Consider the following 25860-nt stretch of genomic DNA (forward strand, 5'->3'; position numbering starts at 1 on the left):
CATCTCTTGTGTGAGACGCGAGTGCAGCAGTCATATTTGTCCGTCTAAAAAATGCGCTGAATTTGCATTCTGTGTGAATGGCTTGGTTTCGGTTTTAACCTAATCAAGATCTTCTCCGCATGGAGCTTCTATATTTCTCTAATATTTTGAATGAATAACGCAGCAGCGGCGTGTCTCGTGGACTAGACTAACAAAACATTAAAATGCAACTTCACTTACATCATTATCACCGCATCTCGCGCCCACTGATGACGCTCCCTGATGCACACCTAACATTCAAATGCAAATGTTTTTCAAATTCGACTAATATTCATTCTTTATTCACAATCTCCTCATCACAGGCAGGCACAGCACTCAATTCAGCCCGTGTTTGTGTGTGCTGTCTGCGTCACTCATAGCACGTGCCTATATCGTGCACTATATCAAACATTTTTTTCTATCGTTATCGAAGGTGTACCGTCGATTAAATATCGATACCGTTTTATCGCCCAGGCCTACTTTGTATTATATCACCTTTGCATCAAATTATAAAAAAAGTTAACGCTAATGCGAGGGTGTTTCTCATGCAGCGTCTATGGGAGGGATGGTAAATTTGACAACGTTCTCTCTTCTGACTGCCGTTATCAGTCTTTTTTTTCCTTTTATTGAAAGTCATGAAAACACTATCGTGGAGTTTTTCTTTTGCTATTTGAGCAAATGGGAATGCAAAAAAATATATTTGTTGTACTCTCCCATTCACTGCTCTTTAAGTTAACCCAACTATGACGACTTCCGCTGCTGAGAAACCCAGAAATGTGAAAAACAAAATTTTCCATTCACAAAAATTGCATTTGGACTGACTATCTGAACAAGGCTAGTTCATAACTCGATCCTCTGGTAAATAACAGACTTCTCTCTGTTCATGTTCGCAATTGCTCATAATAATTCAGTTTTGCATTTTGTCTTTCTTTTTGCTTTTCGTTTTGTTTTTGTTTTATAGCTTTAGTAATGGTCATTGTTGTATAGAAAAAAGCCACAATTTTTTTTCCTCAAATCGCTTCGGAAAAAAAAAACGGCTTTCTTTTTGCTTTTGCTTTTGCTTTTCGTTTTGTTTTTGTTTTATAGCTTTAGTAATGGTCATTGTTGTATAGAAAAAAGCCACAATTTTTTTTCCTCAAATCGCTTCGAAAAAAAAACGTCTTCATGTTGTCATAAAATGTCGATATAAAGGGCTTATATTGCCCTCGTTACCCACAGTTTCTCTGTGCTCTGAATCCTCAGAGGAATAAAGTTAACCAGCTCTACAGATTGCCTTCACTGTTGCAGAACTGTTTCCTTTAGCCCCACTCTTATGTTTTACTCTTCAGTATAGATGGGTAAAGTTATGAGACACTCATTCTCTAGTCGTCTTTGAAAGTATACGGTCCTGCGTTGTTTCCCAGAAAGCACTCTATCCCACCTGATGCCATACATATGTGTGCTGTTTGACTGATTTAAAACAAACACCATCGGTAGTGGAGGATCTATGTTTAGCAGCCTAATCTAACATTTTACATATGCCAGCAGTGTTTTCTGATCTGTATCGTCTGTTTTTGTGAGGACTTGTGCCATATCTGTGTCCCAAAGCACAAAGAGGATGATCAGTTTTGGAGCTGCTTTCTAACAGCTGTTCTGATCTTCTGTTTCTGGAGGCATATTATTATTTTTGTTTCTGTGTTGAATCTGTAGGGAAGCTGAAGGCTTCAAAGAACAGGGAAATGTGTACTATGTCAAGAAGGACTACGCTGAAGCATTCAACTTCTACACCAAGGCTATCGGTAAGAACCCTTAAAAGTGTACTTGGCTGTCTGTGGTTTCTGTCTGCGTAGATTTCTGTAGGCATCTTTTGCATTTATGGTGCTGGTTTGTTCCTCCACACTTCTGAATCACATACTGATTCCCAATATTCACTCTTAAGCGCACAGATTCTCATTTTTCCACATGAGTTCCTTGAGGGCTGTAACATAATTACCAGAATAAATTTTGTCATAGCAACCACTTGTTTTAGAAATGTTTTGGTGACCATTTCCATTCCAGTTGTAACAAAAATAACCACTGATTTGTAAAATTCCCCTTTGTTTACTGAAGTGTCTGTCTACATGTTTTGTTTGTGTCCTTTTAACAGACCTGTGCCCAAAAAATGCCAGTTACTATGGCAACCGTGCGGCCACATTGATGATGCTGAGTCGCTACAGAGAGGCACTGGAGGACTCCCAGCAGGCTGTGCGACTAGACGACACCTTCATGAAGGTGAGCTGTAAAGGGTTGGTGGTGGTGTTTTTTATTTTTTATTTATTTATTTTTTTAAAGATAATTCTCAAAAGGTTCCAGTTAGAGGCATTGCTTTAGTACAAGGAATCCCAAACTGGGGTTCATGAGGGAACTGCAGGGGGTTTGTGAGTTGATGAAAGTTAATAATTAATGAAATCTTTAAAAAAAAAAAAAAATTTTTTAAAAACAATCAAAATACTAAAAAGAATTAAATGCATTTTGTTTAAAACCCTATTTTATCCTATGTTATGCAAATTTCTTTAAATTATCAACATGATCAAAACTGTTGAAAAACCTGTTGTATACAATGTGTTGCATGCCTTCTGTCATCTGATTGATAGTTTTACGCTTTTATTAGGAAATTAAAGTATCTTCATAAAATCGTTCCCCTTCAGGACATGTTACATGTCTTTTTGCTGTGAAACCTTCACTGATTTTTATAAAATAACTTTTATATTGTTAATGTTTCAAGGTGAACATTTGATTATCTAATCATTGTTTTTTAGAAAAATCATTTTTGTTGAATGTTTATTTGTACATCTCTCTGTTGTCATTGTATTATGTTTTGACCCCCACAATAAAAACTACAGAGCTTTGATCATAAAACTAAGCATTTAAATACCATCTTACTAATACATGTTATTGAGAAATATAGTGTGACAACTCATTAGGGGTGTAACAGTACGGGTCTTTCGGTTTGGTACACATATGTACCGAACAAATGCATGGTTTTGAGCACTGCACGAGTGGAACTTCATTGAAAACTTCCAGTTTTATATATTGTTACTTTTGATAAGAAACAAATTCTCATCTTTCAAATTATGTCCATTTTTTTTCAGGAAATTCAATCAATAAATGCCGTTTTGACGCTCTTTGATGTGGCGTGACAGGTCACTGTATAGGCGCCTCAGTTCAAACAGCAGCGCGGAGCGCGATCATCCCTTCCTCTTCACTACTAGTTTTAACGCAAAATAATCATGAATGAACATCTCATACCTCATGTAATCGCTCAATCAGCGTTTCAGCCGTGGAAAGATGTCAATAAAACAGCTTAAAAACTAAATGTCACGTAGCATTTCGTTTACCTCAGGCAAGTCATCAGTGTCCACAGCTCGCTATTCGCTAGAGAAATGAAATCTAGATAAATGCATTTTGTGAAATATTAGACTATATACTCATTATATTTTACTTTACCTGTTAGTGATGTCTTTTTAATGTTTAAATAAATCTGTTATGAAACAAGTTATGAGAGCCACTGTGTAAATGATTATATTCCACCAACAAATAGAAGTTTAATAATTTAGAAGTTAATTTAAAAACTGCATTATGTGCAATCTACATGTTTGCATGGAATTTTTTTTTTTTTTTTTTTGAGTGTTGATTTATTATATTTAAAAATAAATAGTAATTAAATTTAAGTTTGGGCTGTGTTGTTAATTGTAACCTTGTAAAAGGGCTCCCTATAATTTAGAGCAGAATCTGAGGTAGATTTTTATCCCTAATAATATTTTAATTATAATTGAATTTATTTAAAGCGAGCAATTTGTTCAGTAAACCACCGTTTAATATATATAAAAGCAATTTTATGTTTAGTTTTTTCCCCCTGCTGTACCAAAACCATACTGAACCGTGACGTCAAAATTGAGGTACGTACCGAACCGTTGTGTTTTTATACCTTACAACTGATATTTATATGCATTTTATGCAAGTAGTCTACTATAATGTTATAAAGATCTCATTGATTTACATTACAAGCTAGAAGAATTTTTGGCCATATAAATATAAGTAATTGCACCAAAGTGTGGATTTTCTTTTCTCAGTTTGGACATCTGAATAAAATTAAGATGCTTTTTCCCTCAACAAGTATGAGCTCCATATTTTAACTGTCATACTATATGAGCCATAAAAGTTTGGTGTATCAAAAATGATACTCGAGTCTAAAATGTAAAAAAAAAATTGTGTGTTGTTTTTTTAATTTATTTTTTTTTAATATTTTGTCCAAAGATTAAGTAAACCATTCCATTTCAATATTTTCTAACTATTATTTCATATGTGAGGCCTTACAGGGTTAACTTAAAATATAGAGGGTACTTGAAGTAAATATTGCAGGTCAAAGTTTAGAATTCATGAACTGATAAAATGCATACCTTAAATGCAATGCACGTAGCTTTGGATAAAAGAATCTGCCAAATGCATAAATGTAGTCAACATTCTTTTGGGTGTTTTAAATTGTATGTCACTAATCATTATCGTTCTGTTCCACAGGGCCACATGCGTGAGGGCAAGTGTCACCTGCTGCTTATGTACCGAACAAATGCATGGTTTTGAGCACTGCACGAGTGGAACTTCATTGAAAACTTCCAGTTTTATATATTGTTACTTTTGATAAGAAACAAATTCTCATCTTTCAAATTATGTCCATTTTTTTTCAGGAAATTCAATCAATAAATGCCGTTTTGACGCTCTTTGATGTGGCGTGACAGGTCACTGTATAGGCGCCTCAGTTCAAACAGCAGCGCGGAGCGCGATCATCCCTTCCTCTTCACTACTAGTTTTAACGCAAAATAATCATGAATGAACATCTCATACCTCATGTAATCGCTCAATCAGCGTTTCAGCCGTGGAAAGATGTCAATAAAACAGCTTAAAAACTAAATGTCACGTAGCATTTCGTTTACCTCAGGCAAGTCATCAGTGTCCACAGCTCGCTATTCGCTAGAGAAATGAAATCTAGATAAATGCATTTTGTGAAATATTAGACTATATACTCATTATATTTTACTTTACCTGTTAGTGATGTCTTTTTAATGTTTAAATAAATCTGTTATGAAACAAGTTATGAGAGCCACTGTGTAAATGATTATATTCCACCAACAAATTTAGAAGTTAATTTAAAAACTGCATTATGTGCAATTTACATGTTTGCATTCATTTTTTTAGTTGAGTGTTTATTATATTTAAAAATAAATAGTAATTAAATTTAAGTTTGGGCTGTGTTGTTAATTGTAACCTTGTAAAAGGGCTCCCTATAATTTAGAGCAGAATCTGAGGTAGATTTTTATCCCTAATAATATTTTAATTATAATTGAATTTATTTAAAGCGAGCAATTTGTTCAGTAAACCACCGTTTAATATATATAAAAGCAATTTTATGTTTAGTTTTTTCCCCCTGCTGTACCAAAACCATACTGAACCGTGACGTCAAAATTGAGGTACGTACCGAACCGTTGTGTTTTTATACCTTACAACTGATATTTATATGCATTTTATGCAAGTAGTCTACTATAATGTTATAAAGATCTCATTGATTTACATTACAAGCTAGAAGAATTTTTGGCCATATAAATATAAGTAATTGCACCAAAGTGTGGATTTTCTTTTCTCAGTTTGGACATCTGAATAAAATTAAGATGCTTTTTCCCTCAACAAGTATGAGCTCCATATTTTAACTGTCATACTATATGAGCCATAAAAGTTTGGTGTATCAAAAATGATACTCGAGTCTAAAATGTAAAAAAAAAATTGTGTGTTGTTTTTTTAATTTATTTTTTTTTAATATTTTGTCCAAAGATTAAGTAAACCATTCCATTTCAATATTTTCTAACTATTATTTCATATGTGAGGCCTTACAGGGTTAACTTAAAATATAGAGGGTACTTGAAGTAAATATTGCAGGTCAAAGTTTAGAATTCATGAACTGATAAAATGCATACCTTAAATGCAATGCACGTAGCTTTGGATAAAAGAATCTGCCAAATGCATAAATGTAGTCAACATTCTTTTGGGTGTTTTAAATTGTATGTCACTAATCATTATCGTTCTGTTCCACAGGGCCACATGCGTGAGGGCAAGTGTCACCTGCTGCTCGGCAATGCTATGGCTGCCACCCGCTGCTTCCAGAAGGTTCAAGAGCTGGAACCAGAAAGCAGTCAGGCGCAGCAGGAGGTACATTGACTATAAATACCATACACAGTTATGTCTCATTGCAGGCATCCATATTCGCCTCTGAACTTATGCCACGTGCCATTCATAAGGACTCTGACCTCCTGTGTCTCTTGCAGCTGAAGAACGCAGAGTCCATCCTGGAATTTGAGCGACTGGCTGAGATCAGCTTTGAGAAGCGAGACTTCAGGATGGTGAGCATGTTTGTATTACTCTTCTAGCTGCTGAGAGACTGATAAACAGATGAATATGAGTGTGTGTCTCTCTGTAGGTGGTGTTCTGTATGGATCGGGCATTAGAGTCTGCATCTGCATGTCACAGGTTCAAGGTGTTGAAAGCAGAGTGTCTGGCTCTGCTGGGACGCTACCCAGAGGCCCAATCAGTTGCCAGGTAACAGCACTACCAGCATTATGGGAATTGTTTAGTAGTGGTTAACTATGGGGTTATTCAAATTAAATCTAATGTTGATACAAAATGATTCAATGATAGCAAATGAAGTACAATTTCTTTTTTTGCAGTATAAGCCTATTATAACAGGCAGTGTGCTTTTGAGTTTTATATATTTATTATTTTTTTAAATGGATGTTTTTAAAAGGTTTTGCCACAAAAAGACCATGCTACCGCGACTGTTAAGACTGGCTCGTACAGTGTTTAGTGTCCCCGCCAGCAGCATAGCAGCGAGTGTGCCTCCAGCACAGCTGGAAGAGTTACAGAAGAAAAGAGGAGGACTGGATTAAAACTAGGGCTGCCCCCGACTACAGATTAATTACTCCAATACTAAACCATAATGAGCCTTTAATATTTCGGCTATCTATAACCAATTCCGCATTCAAGCACACGCAATAGGCTAAAGTTTTCCACAAAGCACCGCAAAAGTAATTATCATGGTGGGGGTGGGGGTGGGGGGGTACAGAGATATTTAAATTATTAATAAACTAGTGTTTTCTGAATCAGTGTCGCAAAGATAAAGTTGACAATCCTGACTCGCCATCTCCACATTGGACGCGACTCTAGAGAGAAAGTTTTTGTTTTCTGTTTAAATTATTTTGTTTTGTAGTCATTTAAAGCTTTCTATAGGTATATTTATCATGTCTTTGAAGCAAGTCTTTGAGTTTTGGTACATTTTTGTGAAGCGCTCATGTTCAAGGAGACCGAGACAGCAGAAAGCACATTCTTTTATTTCCTTTATTTTACAAAAGCACAATGTTTTGTTGATATTGTGAGTGAGCACAAATAAAAGTAGACCATTTAAAGCTGCAAATGATGTATTACTCTTATCTGTATGAGCAAAAATGATGGCGCATTTTAAGTTGTTTCCACTGTAAGAAAAAAATGTGATCGCGCTGAAGCCTCCATGTCCTGCAAAGTGCGCTTTAGCTTCCACTCTTCACACAAACGCTTGGATAAGCGCCTAACAGCGCACATTTATCTAGGTCAAACGTGTAAACTAACACTGTGATATGCGCTATGTGTTTTATATCTTTTTATTTTAGGCAATTCTTGATTTGAGAAGGCTAAATTGATCAAACGTGATCAACTCATTGTCTGCTGCTGGCCGCTTGGTCGTCACTTTAAAAAAATAAAAAAAAACCTGAAACCCTTCAAACATTTTTCTAAATTAACAAAGAAACGAAAAGAAATATAACCACGTTGCCCTTAAAAACAAAACTGAACTATTTTAATGGCTGCAACAGTAGCTGTGTAATTGGGGAGAGAGAGCGAGAGAATAATAATAATAATCTCAGGCCGAGAATTCTGATAAGCTGTCAGACAAGGGCTAGGTTAGGACCTACATTTGAGGCCCGTGCAGCCTTTGGTTCTGACATTGCATAAAAAGAAACAAAAAAACAAAACTGCATGTAAATTTTATTGGTCACTTCCTATCATCTCAAACTGCATATTAATTTGCCCGGCTGATATATTGGTCTGTCTCTAGCATAGATGAATGATTTTCCCCTTTGTGTGTGAATGTATGATATATTAAAATAATTTTGCTGTTATTAACCTTTTTTTGCCATTATCTGACCTACAAAACATACGTAAATGCTGTTCTTTTGAACGTTTTTTTCACCAATCTTGGGGAAAAATGTATCCCTGCATTGGATCATAAAGGATCATGTGACATTGAAGACTGACGTGATGGCTGCTCAAAATTCAACTTTGCCATCACAATTACACATTTTAAAATTACATTTTAAGTCCAACAAGTCACTGAATTTGTCCGCACACTGAAAATTTTTTCCAATCAGACCAAAATAGGTCTCTCAAAAATGTAGTTTTTATTATCCATATCATCATGAGCACTGAAGAAAGCATGGGCTCAAACGTCTGCTCTTTGGTCTGTTTTTAATACACTGCACTTTTGTCACTTTTTTCACTTTTGCATATGGATAATAAAAACTACATTTTTGAGAGACCTTTTTTGGTCTGATTGGAAATTTCTTTCAGTGTGCGGACAAATTCAGCGACTTGTTGGACTAAAACTTTCTCCCTTTTTGCTCTACGCACCTGAGAACTCGTTCTTTTTTAGCGCACCCAATTCTTGTTTGAGAAATTTATTCTTAAGAATGTTTTGTGAATTTGGCCCCAAAAACCACTACCCAAATCTATAACATGAGAAAAACAATGAAGCTAGTTTACATGTACATTTATGCATTTAGCAGATGCTTTTATCCAAATCTAAATAAACAATATGAATATTTTCCAAATAACTGACCATTAAAAAAAATTTGACAACTGAAAAGCAGCCATAGAGTATGAACAGGAACAGATACACCCCGCTGTGGCAAAGTGTTGTTTATGTGTATGTGTTTATAAGCCTGAAAAACACAAGCAGAACAGTAAAGCATTAGGTCTGGAGGCTGTAAATGATTATAGGGGGTGTTTCCTGGTCGGAGGTGAACACAGGGAAGTGGAGCTTGAGTCAAGCGACCTGTACTAAACACTGAAACTACCCTGCACTGGATGATGGCTGGTGCCGCCCATGTTTACCCAGAGAGACAGGTGACTGGCTCATGTTTCTGGTGCAAGCGTGTGAGATTAAAGGGACATGAAAACAGATTTGACATAATCGCTTGGTTTTGCTCTTAACAGCGCACATTTATCTAGGTCAAACGTGTAAACTAACACTGTGATATGCGCTACGTGTTTTATATCTTTTTATTTTAGGCAATTCTTGATTTGAGAAGGCTAAATTGATCAAACATGTGATCAACTCATTGTCTGCTGCTGGCCGCTTGGTCGTCACTTTAAAAAAATAAAAAAAAACCTGAAACCCTTCAAACATTTTTCTAAATTAACAAAGAAACGAAAAGAAATATAACCACGTTGCCCTTAAAAACAAAACTGAACTATTTTAATGGCTGCAACAGTAGCTGTGTAATTGGGGAGAGAGAGCGAGAGAATAATAATAATAATCTCAGGCCGAGAATTCTGATAAGCTGTCAGACAAGGGCTAGGTTAGGACCTACATTTGAGGCCCGTGCAGCCTTTGGTTCTGACATTGCATAAAAAGAAACAAAAAAACAAAACTGCATGTAAATTTTATTGGTCACTTCCTATCATCTCAAACTGCATATTAATTTGCCCGGCTGATATATTGGTCTGTCTCTAGCATAGATGAATGATTTTCCCCTTTGTGTGTGAATGTATGATATATTAAAATAATTTTGCTGTTATTAACCTTTTTTTGCCATTATCTGACCTACAAAACATACGTAAATGCTGTTCTTTTGAACGTTTTTTTCACCAATCTTGGGGAAAAATGTATCCCTGCATTGGATCATAAAGGATCATGTGACATTGAAGACTGACGTGATGGCTGCTCAAAATTCAACTTTGCCATCACAATTACACATTTTAAAATTACATTTTAAGTCCAACAAGTCACTGAATTTGTCCGCACACTGAAAATTTTTTCCAATCAGACCAAAATAGGTCTCTCAAAAATGTAGTTTTTATTATCCATATCATCATGAGCACTGAAGAAAGCATGGGCTCAAACGTCTGCTCTTTGGTCTGTTTTTAATACACTGCACTTTTGTCACTTTTTTCACTTTTGCATATGGATAATAAAAACTATTTTTTTTTTTTTTTTTAGACCTTTTTTGGTCTGATTGGAAAAATTTCAGTGTGCGGACAAATTCAGTGACTTGTTGGACTAAAACTTTCTACCTTTTGCTCTACGCACCTGAGAACTCATTGTTCTTTTTGAGCGCACACAATTCCTGTTTGATAAAAATGACATTTTAAAACACATTAAAATCGATAAATTCGTTTACATCGTTATAATATTTCACAATATTACTTTTTATTGTATTTTCATCCATACAAATGCAGCCTTGGTGAGCATAAGAGACTAGGGGTGTAACGGTAGAGCTGTGTATAGGAAATTATGATCCGCACTCACGAGAACAATCTTCTTTTTTCTTTTATTTTACATTCATTACTGATGGGAAAAGACACAAACGTTTCGGCTCAAAGCCTTCCTCAGTGTGTAAAGCAATTCAATCCCTCCACCCACTTTTCTAGCGAATAATGGCCTGTGTACACTGATGACTTCCTGAGGTAAATGAAATGCTACGTGGCATTTTGTTTACAACCTGTTTTATTGACGTGTTTCTGCAGTTGAAACACTGATTGAGCGATTACATGAGGCATGAGATGTTCATTCATGCTTATTTTGCATTAAAACTAGTAGTGAAGAGGAAGGGATGATCGCGCTCCGCACTGCCGTTTGAGCTGAGGCGTTTATACAGCGATCTGTCACCACATCAAAGAGCGTCAAAACGACATTTATTGTTTGAATTTCCTGAAAAAATGGACATAATTTGAAAGATGAGACTTTGTTTCTAATCAAAAGTAACAGTATATAAAACTGGAAGTTTCCAATGAATTCCACTCGTGCAGTGCTTAAAACAATGCTGTTTTTGTTCGGTACACATGCGTACCGAACCAAAATACGTGTACCGTTACACCCCTATAAGAGACATGAAAAAAATCTTGACCCCAAACTTTTTATTGGTAATGTATGTGTGGAAAATGTCTCTTAATGTTTATTATTATACTGATGCATTGTCCAAGCTGCTTGCTCAGCCAAACAGAAGTCTAAAATTTCAGGCTGCACATTTTCTATATATTATTGACATTATATCTGTTTTCATCGTCCATTGAAAAATCCATATCAGTTAACCACTAATGTATACTTTCGGTACACATGCGTACCGAACCGAAATACGTGTACCGTTACACCCCTATAAGAGACATGAAAAAAATCTTGACCCCAAACTTTTTATTGGTAATGTATGTGTGGAAAATGTCTCTTAATGTTTATTATTATACTGATGCATTGTCCAAGCTGCTTGCTCAGCCAAACAGAAGTCTAAAATTTCAGGCTGCACATTTTCTATATATTATTGACATTATATCTGTTTTCATCGTCCATTGAAAAATCCATATCAGTTAACCACTAATGTATACTTTCTATCTCACTCTTGCTTTTTGCATCTTCAGTGACATATTGCGGATGGATTCCACCAACGGCGATGCCCTGTATGTGCGGGGATTATGTCTGTACTACGAGGACTGCATTGATAAGGCTGTGCAGTTTTTCGTTCAAGCGCTGCGCATGGCACCAGACCATGAGAAGGCCCGTCTGGCCTGCAGAGTAAGTGTAATTGATTGCATTATAAGTATTCAGATTAAAGGTATATTTGACCCAAAATTGAAAATTTGCAGAAATTTTTCTCGCCCTCGGGCCATACAAGATGTAGAACAGTTTGTCTTTATTGTTACAGATTTGGAGAAATTTAGCTTTACATCACTTGCTCACCAGTGAATCCTCTGCAGTGAATGGGTGCCGTCAGAATGAGAGCTCAAAAAAAATCACAATAATCCACGCTATTTCTGTTTATCAGTGAAGCGACATGCTGTGTTTGTAAGAAACAAATCCATCATTAATACATTTCAACTTTAAAACCATTGCTTCTGGCCAAAATATAAGTCCATAATCCATGATAATGCTTCCTCCAGTGAAAAAGTCCATCCCCTGTTGTCCTCTCACATCAACATCCATCGACATATTACTTCAGAACTGTGTTGGACCGTTTTTACTTGTAAATGGTGTTTGATCTGTGCATATTTCACTTCTGATTCAGATGACACTATCACTGGAGAAAGCAATTTTATGGATGACAGACTCGTATTTTAGCCTGAAGCAACAGTTTGAAGTTAATAACGTTTTAATGATCAATTACAAACATGCAGATTTGTGTTTCGCAAGCTATTAATTGATTGACTCGAATCGTGTGCATTACTTGTAGACTATTGTGATGTTTTTATCAGCTGTTTGAACTCTCATTCTGATGGCACCCATTCACTGCAGAGGATCCATTGCCGAGCAAATGCTGCAATGCTAAATTTCTTCAAATCTGTTCCGGTGAAGAAATAAACTCACCTCCATCTTGGATGGCCTGAGGATAAGTACATTTTCAGCAAATTGAATGATTCTTTTCAATTGTTTTAGTACAGTCTCTGTGAAATATCTAATTGTTTCTCTGTTATAGAATGCTAAAGCCCTAAAGGCGAAGAAAGAGGAAGGGAACAAAGCATTTAAAGAGGGCAGCTTTGAAGAAGCATATGACCTCTACTCGGAGGCCCTGACCATCGACCCAAACAACATCAAAACCAACGCCAAGCTGTACTGTAACCGAGCCACCGTCGGATCCAAGGTCCGCCTTTGATATACTCCTTGTTTTGGCGTTGTACTTTTGTAGACATTTTGTTTCAATGCATTATCAGTATTGGAGTGCCCCACAAGGACAAACAGTAGACCCTTTGCCCGCTCTGAAGCTGGGTCACGTGTGTCTGTCTCATTTTGGTCATTGTTTGGCACTAACACATGATGTTTCTCTCTCTTCAATGTGTCTTCAGTTAAACAAACTGGAGCAGGCCATTGAGGACTGCACAAAGGCTATTAAACTGGATGAGACCTATATTAAAGCTTATTTGAGAAGAGCCCAATGGTACGTTTGTGTTTCTACACACTTTAAAAATAATTTAAACTTTATTTGTTGTTTAACCTGTGCATTTTACACTGTAGTTACATGGACACAGAGCAGTATGAAGAGGCTGTCAGAGACTATGAGAAGGTTTATCAAACAGAGAAGACTAAAGGTGTGCGTTCATCTTGAATGTGCATTAAACTCTTTAATTTCCCTTAAAGATCCAAATCTCATTTAATCTGTGGTGTTTCAGAGCATAAGAACCTGTTGAAGAATGCTCAGTTAGAGCTGAAGAAAAGTAAGAGGAAAGATTATTACAAGGTCCTTGGTGTGGATAAAAACGCCACTGAAGATGAAATCAAGAAGGCCTACCGTAAACGAGCCCTGATGCACCACCCAGGTATGCATTTCTTTGAAAGAATCACAACATTTTCTCTGTACACAGTCTACATTTGTGAATTCCTCTTCTGTAGACAGTACTGGGATCACCAGCATGTAAGAAAGTCCTCAAATTTTTTTTTCTGATTCTCTAACACAGTCTCTCTTATGTTTTCTCAGACCGACACAGCGGAGCGAGTGCTGAAGTGCAGAAAGAGGAAGAGAAGAAGTTTAAGGAGGTGGGCGAGGCCTTCACAGTGCTTTCTGACCCCAAGAAGAAGTCCCGCTATGACAGCGGCCATGACTTGGAGGATGACGACATGAATATGGGTCTGTCGTCTTCACACATTCAGGATCTTTTTAGTTCTCTTTCTGTCAACACCATTTTATTATGGAATATGGGTTTCATTAATCTGAATGTTTTGTGCTTCGTTTATTAGTACAATAAAATAAATTTTATTCGATTTACGGAGGATTGCTAATGATTTTGTTTCTTTTTATTTGCTTTTTCAGACTTCGATGCCAATAACATCTTCAAAGCTTTCTTTGGTGGCCCTGGTGGGTTTAGTTTCGAAGCTAATTCATGTAAGGCAGACCTTTATTTACTTCTCATAATCATTTGTTAATCCCATGTTCAGACTGTACAATAAACCATTGAATGAACAGTACTGTTGTAAAGTTTGGGGTTGGTTCACCAAGGAAGCAGTTATTTGATCAGAAATACAGTAAAAACAGTAATATTGTGAAATATTATTACAATTTAAAATAACTGTTTTTTTTATTTTGAATGTTAAAATGTAGTTTATTCCTGTGATGCAAAGCTGAATTTTCAGCTTCATTACTCCCGTCTTCAGTGTCACATGATCCTTCAGAAATCATTCTAATATGCTGATTTGCTGCTCAAGAAAAAATTGTAATGTTGAAAAGTTGCACTGCTTAATATTTTTATGGAAACAGTGATACTTTCATTCACGATTCTTTGAACAAAGTTTAAAAGAACAGCATTTATTTAAAATAGAAATCTTTTGTAACATTATAAATGTCCTTACTGTCACTTTTGATCAGTTAATACAGTGGTTCCCAACCCTGGTCCTGGAGGCACCCCAACACTGCACGTTTTGCATGTCTCCTTAATCAAACACACCTGATTCAAGTCATCAGCTCATTAGTAGAGACTTCAAGACCTGAAATTGGTGCGTCAGAGAAAGGAGACATGCAAAATGTGCAGTGTTGGGGTGCCTCCAGGACCAGGGTTGGGAACCACTGAGTTAATACAGCCTTGTTGAATAAAAGCATTAATTTCTTTCAAAATGATCTTATTGAACCCAAACTTTTAATTGTATGTCATAAAATTATAGTCTTATAGCTGTTGTGATGTAGCTCATTTGTGGTTCATAATATTCTCTTCAGTTCTAATTTTTGTATTTTCAGTGTCACTGAATTTGTTCCTGTCTTCTGTTTTTTTTTTTTGTTTAATTTTTTTTTTTGTACTATTCCAAAAAATTGATAGCAATTTGACAAGAACCAATGATGTTTGAAGTCAATAACATTTTAATGCACACAGGCAAGAATCATATTTGAGTTTTCCAGTGAAAGGGAAGATTTTCAGTGAAAAACAACTTCATTTTGGATTTTTCCTCACAAAAATCTATCAAATGATTTCAGAAGATGGAATATACTGCATGCATCATATACAGTAAGTAATGGACAGTCCACAGCTAGGTGAGTATGAAACAACTGCTGTCATTGATGTTTACAGTGCAATTTGACCATTGGACCTGGAAATTTCTTCTTCCAGTTTGGCTAGCTTGGCAACTTCCAGCATGTATGCAGTAGTTTCATAACCTCTGAATTCCCCTGAACCGGACTACTCTCCTCCATCCCTGCTCTCTGATGTACTACACTCTGGTGTAACGGGCTTTCGGACCCCACAGTTGGACCTGCGTCTGTGCCATTGACTTGTTTTACTGCATATGCACAAAGACAACAACGGCAGGGGCATGACCATGACCATTCTGTACCAGAAAAACAACATGATACATTGCACATGTCTCTTTCTGATCGGTGTCCTTTTTGGCCCTTGTTATTCCAGCTTTAGTTTTATTGTTCTGCAATGTTTTTTTTGTTGGTTTTTTTTTAATCCACTTTATCGATTGTACCCTGAATGCATCATCATTTTTACTTTTTACTTTTTTTTTTTTTTTTTTTACATTTTCAAAAGCTTCAGCTACAAATTGAGTTGATGTTTGGGGGAACATAAGTGCTACATGCAAATCTGATGTTTATCTCTGACACTGAATAGGAGTACTTAATACTTTAAATACTCTAATTTCCTATCAGCCCATAGACAGCCCCTCTTATTACTGATCGTAAAATGGTCCACATCATCCAAATTAGTACAGATTTCGGGTTAGTACAGAAATTCATTACTGCTATTGCCGTATAGATTAAGCATGTACAGAATCAGAATTCACACAGATATTATATTTATGCAACATTGCGAACCATTTTAAAGACCTCCGCAAACTATTATGTGAATGCAGCGCCTCATGCCAAATCTCACTTTAAGAATAATGCTGTTTCTGGATTTCGGCACGCAAGTGGATTGTTCGACTACTGCATACAAAGGTTCAGAGAGAGAGAGAGAGAGAGTTCAAGCACCTGTTGTCCATGTTCCCTTTCTGTAAGATTCATTTGTTAATGTTGCCATTCAACCCCTTGCTGCATTGTACATTTTAATGGAATGTAAAGTGTTTCTTTGTGTTGATAGTTCATGACTGTTTAATTTTTTTTTAAACTACGAAATACACTCACTTTTTTTGATATGTATATTTATTGTAAGTTCATTGGATGTGAGCTTTGGATGGATGATCTTTCAATACACTAGGATCTACACTCTTACAAGTTAAACCCAGGGAAGAGACTATGTTGGCCAGCACGCTTATTAACTTCTGAATTAAAGAGCCTCCGGAGGGAGTGTTGTCAGAAGAGCTGATTGATTTGTTGACTTGATATCATTGACTCCACAGTGTGTGTAATATGGATCTATGTAAATTGCAGGCATGATCAGTGAGCCATGTTTGGTGATCGCTGAAGATTCGTTGTGCTCCAGCATTCTCTTGCTGTCTTTGACTTGACCGTGTACACAGTTAGGAAATGTGCGTTTTAAGCATTTGTCTGGAATCTGTTCATGTTGCTCATCTTGAAAGATCTTCAGTGTATTCAAAAGACAATGTCCATGCTGACTTTGCTCACTCCGCTGAAACAGTCTTGACTGTGGACCGTTTTTAAAAAGCCATGTAAATAAAGGAAGCCTCTTTCTGTTTTCCCCTTCACCAAATACTTATCTTTCTGTCTCTTCAAATACATACTTTTTTTAGATTAGTTTGCATCACCAGGCATGCTCGCACTCTTGCTCTATTGATAAAAAGTTAAGAACCGTTTGCTGCAGAAAATATGATTATTTTAGAATATATTTTATATTTTGGAAATTAAAAATATGTATGTTACGCCTAGCATTTAAGATGGAACAATCAAAGGTCCTCTCACAGTTCATTGGCCGCTCCGGGTTTTGTTAGTCGCGTTGCTAAGATACATAACATTACAGCGGACGACACTGTCCCGGTCTTCTTTTATTGATGTACGGACTGAAAGGTTTTGATATAATTTTGTATGAATACGAATAAAATGTTCGATAACGAGGAAGGTCAAGGGCCGAAGAGTACCTTTAGCACCTATGTAGCTGAAGGCGACCAGCTGTTTCAGAAGGGAGAGTACGTCAAAGCTGTTGAGAGCTTTTCCACGGTAAGCTAATAAATATAACTGGGGGTTTTGCGAAATACATTTTACATTTCTAACATGAAGATGAAATTAAACCGAGTTCTTTGTTTCACACTTTATAAGAGTCTTCTCTGTTGTTCGCCAGGCTTTAAATTTACAGCCGGATGATAAGAACTGTCTGGTCGCCAGATCCAGGTGTTATTTGAAACTAGGGGACGCAGAGAGCGCGCTGAAAGATGCTGAGACCTCACTTCAAGACAACAAAGACTTCTTCAAGGTGTGTTCATCTGCTGCTAATTTGTGTTTGATCTCCTCGTTTGGTCCAGAAGGTCCCACCCGAGCAGGTACAGTTTAGAGTCTGTATGTTTGTGTGTAATAAGACACTTGTCCTGAAGGGGGCGTACTTACATAATCTGAAACCTAATCAGATGATGATTCTGGCAAAAGTAGAGCACTAATTTGCCCCAACAGTATGTGGACACTTGTAGCACACCTAAAAACTGATAAATATTATTGCATTAGGTAACTAAATATTAAACCATGTGACATTTGTCACAAACACGCTTTCGAATACAGTATTTTACTAAAATAATGTATAACTGATTTTGAATTAATAAACAAAATAAATAAACTAAAAGTTTTAAGACAAAAAGGGCACATCAAACTAGTGAAACATGAGAGAGCATCCACTAAAATCACCTAAGTAGTTGCAAACTGGCCAAGAAAAGTGAGGTTAGTTCTAGGGAAAGTAACCTTTAGATGACACTTAGCTTGGTATTTTGTTGTGTAATGCGTGTAATGCAATGAAATTCATTAATTTTTAAGTGTGGCTTAAGTATCCAAATACATTTTGGAGCTATTATAAACCCTCTAAATTATTAATGATATCCACTCATATCTGTAAAAGCACACCTGAATTAATATCTCTCTCTCTCTCTCTCTCTCTCTCTCTCTCTCTATATATATATATATATACATACACACACACACTATTTTAATTGATAGGAAACGTGAAAAGGAATAGTAAAGACTTTTTCAAAAAATAAATAAATAAAATAAAAAGTAAATAAATTATGTTGTTTTGTTGTCTTTCTATTCATCACAGAATTCTCATGGTTTCCACAAAAATATTAAGCAGCACAGCTGGTTTCAACATTGATAATAAAAAGAAATGTTTCTTGAGCAGCAAATCAACATATTAGAATGATTTCTGAAGGATCAGATGACACTGAAGACTGGAGTAATGATGCTGAAAATTCAGCTTTTTCATCACAGGAATAAAATACATTTTAAAATATATTAAAATGGAAAACAGTTTTTTTTTTAACTGTAATAATACTTCACAATGTTCCTGTTATTACTGGAATTTTGATCAAATATATGCAGCATTGGTGAACACAACATACATTTATATACATGAATTTACATTACACATCACATGAAATAAAATCTTTTTACTGGGTTATTAAACCAAGAGATATTCAGATGAGTGTATATCAAGTGATAGCTGTGATTTGTTAGCTGGCTTTTACCACAAAGCATGTGGTGTCATGTAGGAATTATGAAAGAACAATGTTTGGTGCCATTGTATGTTCCTCTAGACGTCCAGTCCCTTTAGTTACTGAAAACTGCTTTATATGAAAAGCTTCTTCTAACAGATAACCTATTCTCCTTCGGTCTCCATCCTGTATCCTGCAGGGTCTGTATCAGAAAGCAGAAGCCCTCTACACTATCGGCGATTTTGAGTTTGCATTGGTCTACTATCACCGAGGCAATAAGCTGCGTCCAGAGCTGCAGGAGTTTAGGCTGGGAATCCAGAAAGCTCAAGAGGCAATCGACAACTCAGTGGGCAGTAAGTCCTAAGACACAACATGATGAGAAATGTGGAGCTCATATTTTGGTTGCAAAGCAAACAGACCTCAGTTACTTCATCAAAGATTTCAAAACCCACATCTCTCACCCCAACCCAAAAGGTCCTTCCTCTGTGAAGCTGGAAAATAAAGGAGACGTGTCTTTTTTCCACAAGTCTAATGGGGTGAGCTGGCTATTTTATCTTTTCTGTCTCTTGCTCTCTCTCGCATTATACCGCCTGCCCCCATCATTCACACTGCCACTGTTAATGCTTTACGTTTATGTTCATTTCAGTAGTTAGTAATACATATTTGTTTGTTTGATACAATCCCAAAGGTTCGTCCCAAGCATTTGAATCATTCTCATAAGAGGGAATCCAAAAAGCATGGCCGGAAGATGGACAAAAGTGAAAAAAGAGCCAAGGAACTTCTGGGAGAGCTATACAGTGACAGAGAATACTTAGAGAAACTTCTACAAGATGAGGGTGTGTGTTTCAGGTTTTTTTATACATCTTTTTAAATGTCAGTTTGCATTTGTGAAAGTGCATGTTCTATATAAAGTATCACAATCTGCTCCAATACAGATCTTATAAAAGGTAAGATAAGAACCGGAGAGCGTGTACAAGATCTGATCGTAGACTGTATCTCATATCTGGACACGCGGACTGCATTCTGGCAGCAGCAGAAGCCCATCTACGCTCGTCAGCGAGACAGAAAACTCATGCAACAGCAGTGGAACCGGGTTCTTCACAAGCCTCCCTCAGACCCCACTCGATACGTCCTCAACAGTCTGGAGGAGATTGACACAGGTGAACCTCTGCAGAGTTTGGGTTGGGTCAAAGTTCACAGTATAGGCTCCTAGCAGGAAAAAAAACATGCACTGTTCAAATGTTCTGAGGTTAGAATTTGTTTTTTTATATATATATTTGAAAGAAAGAAGTCTCTTGTGCTCACCTGATCCTAATTATTCTCTAGGTCACCCCACAATGTTTGTGTAAGCATAACACACCCAGCTGATTATTTAAATATTTAATAGTGCTTGCTGAGGACATTTGAACAAAACCCTAAATCTAATTGCCAAACTTTGGCACATAACTGTGTACGTAATTTGTGCCATGGACATGAGCAACACATCAGATTTTGTGGCTTGAGAAGAGATGTGCTATTACTTTTCTAAAGCTGCGGTCATATTTACCATTGTCCTGCAAATTTTGGTTGTCAAAAAGTTGGTTACTCGGATTCACCACACTGACCAAAAGAAAAGCTGTTTGGTTTAAAAGTTACTTCTTTGTGAGCTGTGACTGCGAGATATCAGGTTGGCGGACAACAAAACAGACTAGAAAATTCCATAGACTTGTATTGAAGGAAAACCCCCATGTCAGAATCAGAATAATGTCTTATCAATGCTCTGGCATCACATGACTTTTGGATGGGCAAGCACTACTCTACATAATTTTCAGAAAATGTTTTGTATATTATAGGAATTTTTGAGTATTGTCTCTTCAATTAACAGCCTTGAGTGTAGGCAATACAGAAAGCGGCCTGAAGAAGGCTCGTGAACTCATGAAGGCGGTGAAGGAATGGTCTGAGGAGGTGCTGCCCAATAAGAGAGAAGTGCTTGGGAACCTGCACAGCTGCATTGGTAGTCATATACTTAAATATATAATATCAATAGCAGAAAAACCAAAGATATGAAACTTTATTTTAAAAGTTTCTCTTATGTTCTATGTAGGCAATGCACTGATGGATCTCGGGAATATGGACAAGGCTCTACATCATCACGAGAAGGATCTGGAGCTGGCCAAGAAAGGGTAGGCGACCATGAGAGTAGGAAAGCTACCTTTCTGAATTTCTTGGTTGGCTAATAAACTACCAATTCATCCGGTGTGTTTGGTCTGTGCTTCGTTTCATAGCGACTTGATGGACAGTAAATCCAGGGCTCTGGACAACATTGGCCGGGTGTACGCACGGATCGGCAAGTTTCAACAAGCTATAGAAGTGTAAGTGCATTTGCTTTTAATTAATGTTGGCTTTGGTGTTGATGTACACAGAAAAATCTATTGTAATAGTCATTTGATTTTGTTCTGTGTTTGCGTAGATGGGAGGAGAAGTTGCCTCTAGCATGTGGTGAGTTAGAAAAAGCCTGGTTGTTCCATGAGATCGGCCGATGTTACCTAGAGCTGAAACTCTACAGGGAAACACAAGACTATGGCTCCCGCTCGCTCATGGCAGCAGATGAAATCAGCGATGAAAAATGGCAGCTCAATGCCAGTGTGCTCATGGCGCAGGCAGAATGTGAGTAAAAAACTACATCGCCCAGAATCCCAGAAAGTGACCATGAATAATCAAATTTCCCACATCCTTCAGAATCAGTAGGAGTTAATTTGGTCGTTAGTTAACTACGTTCGCAGTGCATTTCCCTGAAAATAATTGCACACCTTAGAACAGCCACTTAGTCAGCCGAACAGATTCAAGCATTCAACGGCCCATAGTATAAGTATATTTAATCCATGCCATGCTGTATGATTAAATCATTTTACATCCTCTTTCTCTCTTTCACAGTGAAGCTGGGTAACTACAAGGCCTGTGTGTCACACTTTGAGAGGGCACTGGACCGGGCAAAACTGCTGCAGGATGACTCTGCCAGCGAAGCCATCCAGAAGGTCAACACAGACATTCCTATCCTGCTCTCTCACTCTCTCCCTCATCCCTCTCACCATCCATCTCGCCTGTGGCCTTTTCTATAATCCCATTCAAACTACAATCAGGCAGTTGTCATTTGCTATATAGCAGAGTAAAGAGTACCTGAAAACCATACTTGAGTAAAAGTACAGATACCTTACAGCGAAAATGACTCCATTACAAGTTACAAGTCACCAATTACAAAACAACTTGAGTAAAAGTCTTTATCTGATTTTGTCTTTATCTGATCAGTATCTGATTTTAACAGTACTTAGGTATTTTACTCATACTGAATCACGGCTCAAAGATGCACTAGTCCTCAACACCTAAAGACCCGCTCACACCAAGTACGATAACTATATTAGCGTCCACACCAGCGGATGATATCGTCTGTTTATTCTAAGCGCACGCTCGTCTGCCGCTTTAAATTCTTGAGCTCATTATAGCAGGATTAATTCTGATTGGCTGTCAATGTTTTTATCATTCATCAGCTGGAAAAAAAATGCTCTGAAAGTGATTTCAACAATATCGTTTCTCTGTGCCTTTATCGTTAAAGTGTGTTATATCTTTCACTTGGATGTTATAAGTTGCACTGAGTAAATGCAGCTGGATAAAACAAAAACTGTCCGTCTTCATTTCAGGCTGCAAAGCAACAAAATGTGATTATTTTAAAGGGGGGTGATTCTTTTCTATACCCACTGTATACAATTTTATATAAAGAGTTGTGTGATAACATGGTTACATTTTGCGACAATAAAACAAGCAGTTTAAGTCACTCACATCTCATTCAAAATGGGTCATAATACTGAACACGACGAAGCAAGATGTGATAAAACATGCTTCTCTTCCATGTTAATCTGACTTTCTGTCATAACTAGCTGCATCAGGCAACACTATATTTTGCATTTCGCTTATTTTTATTTGTGCGTCATCACACCTAGTAATTCCGACAGTGAACAGTGAAAACTCATTGGACCAAAATCCTGCTTCTAGTGCATATTAAATATTAAATGTAGAGACTGATTGTGGAAGCTAAGAAACATCTTATATTATGTAACAAAACCCTGAACTTCCATAAGCAGAGCAATTAGTTAGTTAGAACATGGTTTCAAATTTTTTTAAATACATAATATGAACAGATAATTGTAATATTAACATGCATTCATTGATCAATTTTCATTTCATTTTCTTGTATGTTATCTGATTCGTGACTATCCCATTCCTCTGATATCATATTTTTTTCATGTTGATGTTACTGTATATTAATTGATCCACTTTAATCAATTCCTCAATCTCTCGCCCTGCAGGCTCTTCGTGAAGCAAGACACAGAGTGGTTCAGTAAAATGGCCCCTCTGAATAAAATAGCTGCAATCGACTCCATCCTCCTCCAAGACAAGTCAGAACTAATGCATCCTTACTAGTGGAATAAAGTTTGCCTGAGGAACATTGTGTTGGATTGCAGTCAGTGTCATTGGTGAAGGATTACTTTATGACTGCCTTTTCTGTGCTTGTTTCCATATGGATAAAAAATATATTTTGCATAGTTTTACATAAATAAACTCAGTTTCAGAGGTATAACAAATCATGTTTTATATTTGTGATGCAGTGTCCAAGCGATGTTGCCCAGATACTGTTAATGTTTTGCAATAGACACAGACATGCAGTGACCTACTGTTTTTTAATTCATAATCCAACCATAAAGGTTTGAATTGAAAATCATTCAAATGAGTTTAGCTTTGACCTCCAATTTTACACTCCACTTTTTGAGTCGATATTGACCTTGATTATGTGCTCAACAGAACTGACAGAATGCTTAACGCATTACTGCCAGTTTGTGTGTGAGTATGTTTGTATGGATTATATATCTTCTAATTATGCGAACATACCACAAACACTTGTGGGAAAGCAGTCACCCCCAATTTGCGTTTGTTCTGAACTCTACTGTGATAGGCTGAAGCAGCGATTCTTAACTGCAAAACCTGTCTGTGCAATGTCAGAACACATAACCACTCAAAAATCCTGCATACTTTTCACACGTCCCTCACGGATATCAACAAGACACAGCATGAACACTCCAGCTGTTTTGCTAGGTATGCTCCTGTATAACTGGCATGTAAACATGGATTCACAAAACAGGAGGTGCCTGCAGATCCTTGCGGATTTTACTCTTTACAAACTTCATTTTAAAACACAAACTATTTAAATTAATACTTTGATCATTTTGATCGGCATGTATTCACTATAATATATTATGACAATCATAATTACAATAACCTTTAGGGTGACCATATGTCCTTCATTCATCGTGTGCGTTTTTGTATTAGAGCCCTGCGAGGGACTGTTTTCTTAATCCCGCTCCCGCTGAATTTCTGACCATTATCGCCCACTCCTGTTCCACTCCCGAGATTTTCTGTGTCCATTCCGCCCACTCCCGCAAACATTCTAACATTCTACATTCTCTGGTGGTGGTTGAGGAGAGACCCCCCCACATGATTGTAAAAAGTACTTTGGGTGTACAACAATACACAAAGCGCTATATAAATGCATCATTCATTCATTCATTCATTCATAATATTGCATATAATTTTCGCGCATCAGGGAGTCAATCCGTCAATATGCGGAGTATTTAAATCTATTGAATGAGCGCTCGCTGTTCACTTTCGATTTCGAGATCACGCGTGCTCTGTGTAAAGGAAGATCAGATATGTTTCAATGAGCTCAGGATCTGTTGAGCAGCAAATCCTCCAGCATGGTCTGTCAGCCATCTCTCCTCTCAACCCGTGATCAGTCAAATCTGACTCCTACAGCTCGTGTTGGATGCAGGGATGTCAAGCCCGCGTTTTTTTCCCCATGGAATTGGGCTACTTTTAAACTGTTGCCATGGGTTGATTTTTCCCCTTGGATTAAAGGTTTGAAATCTTGCATAAATTACATTTGTCTGAAATGCTTTTATTGAAACATTTTGCATTCTGCCTATGATAAAACTATGCTGTTAAGTTTTGTGAAGGAGGGCCACTGGTAGGAAGCTTTCTAGCTGTGTTTATGACCAATAACAGTCACTGTAAAATATGTATTTTAGGTTTGGAAATGAAATATTTTGAGTGTTGATATTTGGGATATGGTCATTATGCTACTTTGGGCACTACGTTAACCACCAACCAACAACACCCCGCACCCACTGTCCTCTTTTTGGAAAACTAAATATGTGACCCTGGACCACAAAACCAGTCTTAAGTCGCTTGGGTAGATTTTTAGCAATAGCCCAAAAAAACATTGTATGGATCAAAAATGATAGATTTTTCTTTTATGCCAAAAATCATTAGGATATTAAGTAAAGATCATGTTCCACGAAGATATTTTGTAAATTTCCTACCGTAAATATATCAAAACTTAATTTTTGATTAGTGATATGCATTGCTAAGAACTGCATTTGGACGGCTTTAAAGGCGATTTTCTCAATATTTTGATTTTTTTCACACCCTCAGATTCCAGATTTTCAAATAGTTGTATCTCGGCCAAATATTGTCCTATCCTAACAAACCATACATCAATGTAAAGCTTATTTATTCAGCTTTCAGATGATGTGTAAATCTCAATTTCGAAAAATTGACCCTTATGACTGGTTTTGTGGTCCATAGTCACAGATATTGTCACCCTACTTTACTGAGTCTGCTTGTGCGAGGCTTGAAATAATTGATACATTTGTTTGCCACCGTGTCTTTTTCAAAGATTGTTGCAATACATTTACGCAGTAGGCAAATCAAGTGTAAAGGTTTGAATTCTTTAATGGCCAGCTGAATATCTGTTCTCAGTCAGTAACAGTGTATCTAAATGGAAACACTGTTTGCTTTACAAGTAACCTATACACAATGCGTTTGGGGGCGATTGTTTTACAAGAATGTTGTCTTTTTAAACGAATTCTAAACTTCTGAGAAGT

The 25860-nt window shown here is 36.9% G+C and overlaps 2 protein-coding genes across 2 annotated transcripts in view; both read left to right on the forward strand.

The window, feature by feature from the left end:
- The window catches only part of LOC107729181 (dnaJ homolog subfamily C member 7-like), a 22184-nt gene extending 5694 nt beyond the window's left edge, over positions 1–16490 (forward strand). The window contains exons 2-14 of the mRNA XM_016539591.1: positions 1708–1796; positions 2144–2268; positions 6121–6234; positions 6351–6425; positions 6503–6621; positions 11743–11896; positions 12795–12959; positions 13162–13253; positions 13331–13404; positions 13486–13632; positions 13791–13940; positions 14124–14195; positions 15381–16490. Of these exons, the coding sequence (XP_016395077.1) occupies positions 1708–1796; positions 2144–2268; positions 6121–6234; positions 6351–6425; positions 6503–6621; positions 11743–11896; positions 12795–12959; positions 13162–13253; positions 13331–13404; positions 13486–13632; positions 13791–13940; positions 14124–14195; positions 15381–15454 (1450 nt within the window). The 3' untranslated portion in view covers positions 15455–16490. The remainder of the gene's footprint in view (positions 1–1707; positions 1797–2143; positions 2269–6120; positions 6235–6350; positions 6426–6502; positions 6622–11742; positions 11897–12794; positions 12960–13161; positions 13254–13330; positions 13405–13485; positions 13633–13790; positions 13941–14123; positions 14196–15380) is intronic.
- A 770-nt stretch (positions 16491–17260) lies between these two features.
- On the forward strand, positions 17261–23359 carry LOC107729171 (tetratricopeptide repeat protein 25). Its single transcript, XM_016539569.1, has 12 exons — positions 17261–17414; positions 17536–17667; positions 19089–19242; positions 19364–19425; positions 19578–19725; positions 19825–20049; positions 20754–20882; positions 20973–21051; positions 21154–21240; positions 21339–21535; positions 21803–21903; positions 23230–23359. Exons 1-12 carry the CDS (start codon positions 17283–17285, stop codon positions 23263–23265), a joined length of 1482 nt encoding a protein of 493 aa, XP_016395055.1. The 5' UTR covers positions 17261–17282; the 3' UTR covers positions 23266–23359.
- Positions 23360–25860: the final 2501 nt, after the last annotated feature.

The sequence above is a fragment of the Sinocyclocheilus rhinocerous genome, unplaced genomic scaffold (genome assembly GCF_001515625.1).
Source record: "Sinocyclocheilus rhinocerous isolate Xijiao unplaced genomic scaffold, SAMN03320098_v1.1 scaffold1029, whole genome shotgun sequence".
NCBI lineage: Eukaryota > Metazoa > Chordata > Actinopteri > Cypriniformes > Cyprinidae > Sinocyclocheilus > Sinocyclocheilus rhinocerous.

Coding starts and splice junctions, on each gene's coding strand:
- LOC107729171 (XM_016539569.1), top strand. CDS start 17,283: ATGAATACGAATAAAATGTTCGATAACGAGGAAGGTCAAGGGCCGAAG. Junction 17,668..19,088: donor ACAACAAAGACTTCTTCAAG/GTGTGTTCATCT, acceptor TGTATCCTGCAG/GGTCTGTATCAGAAAGCAGA. Junction 19,243..19,363: donor AATCGACAACTCAGTGGGCA/GTAAGTCCTAAG, acceptor CCAACCCAAAAG/GTCCTTCCTCTGTGAAGCTG.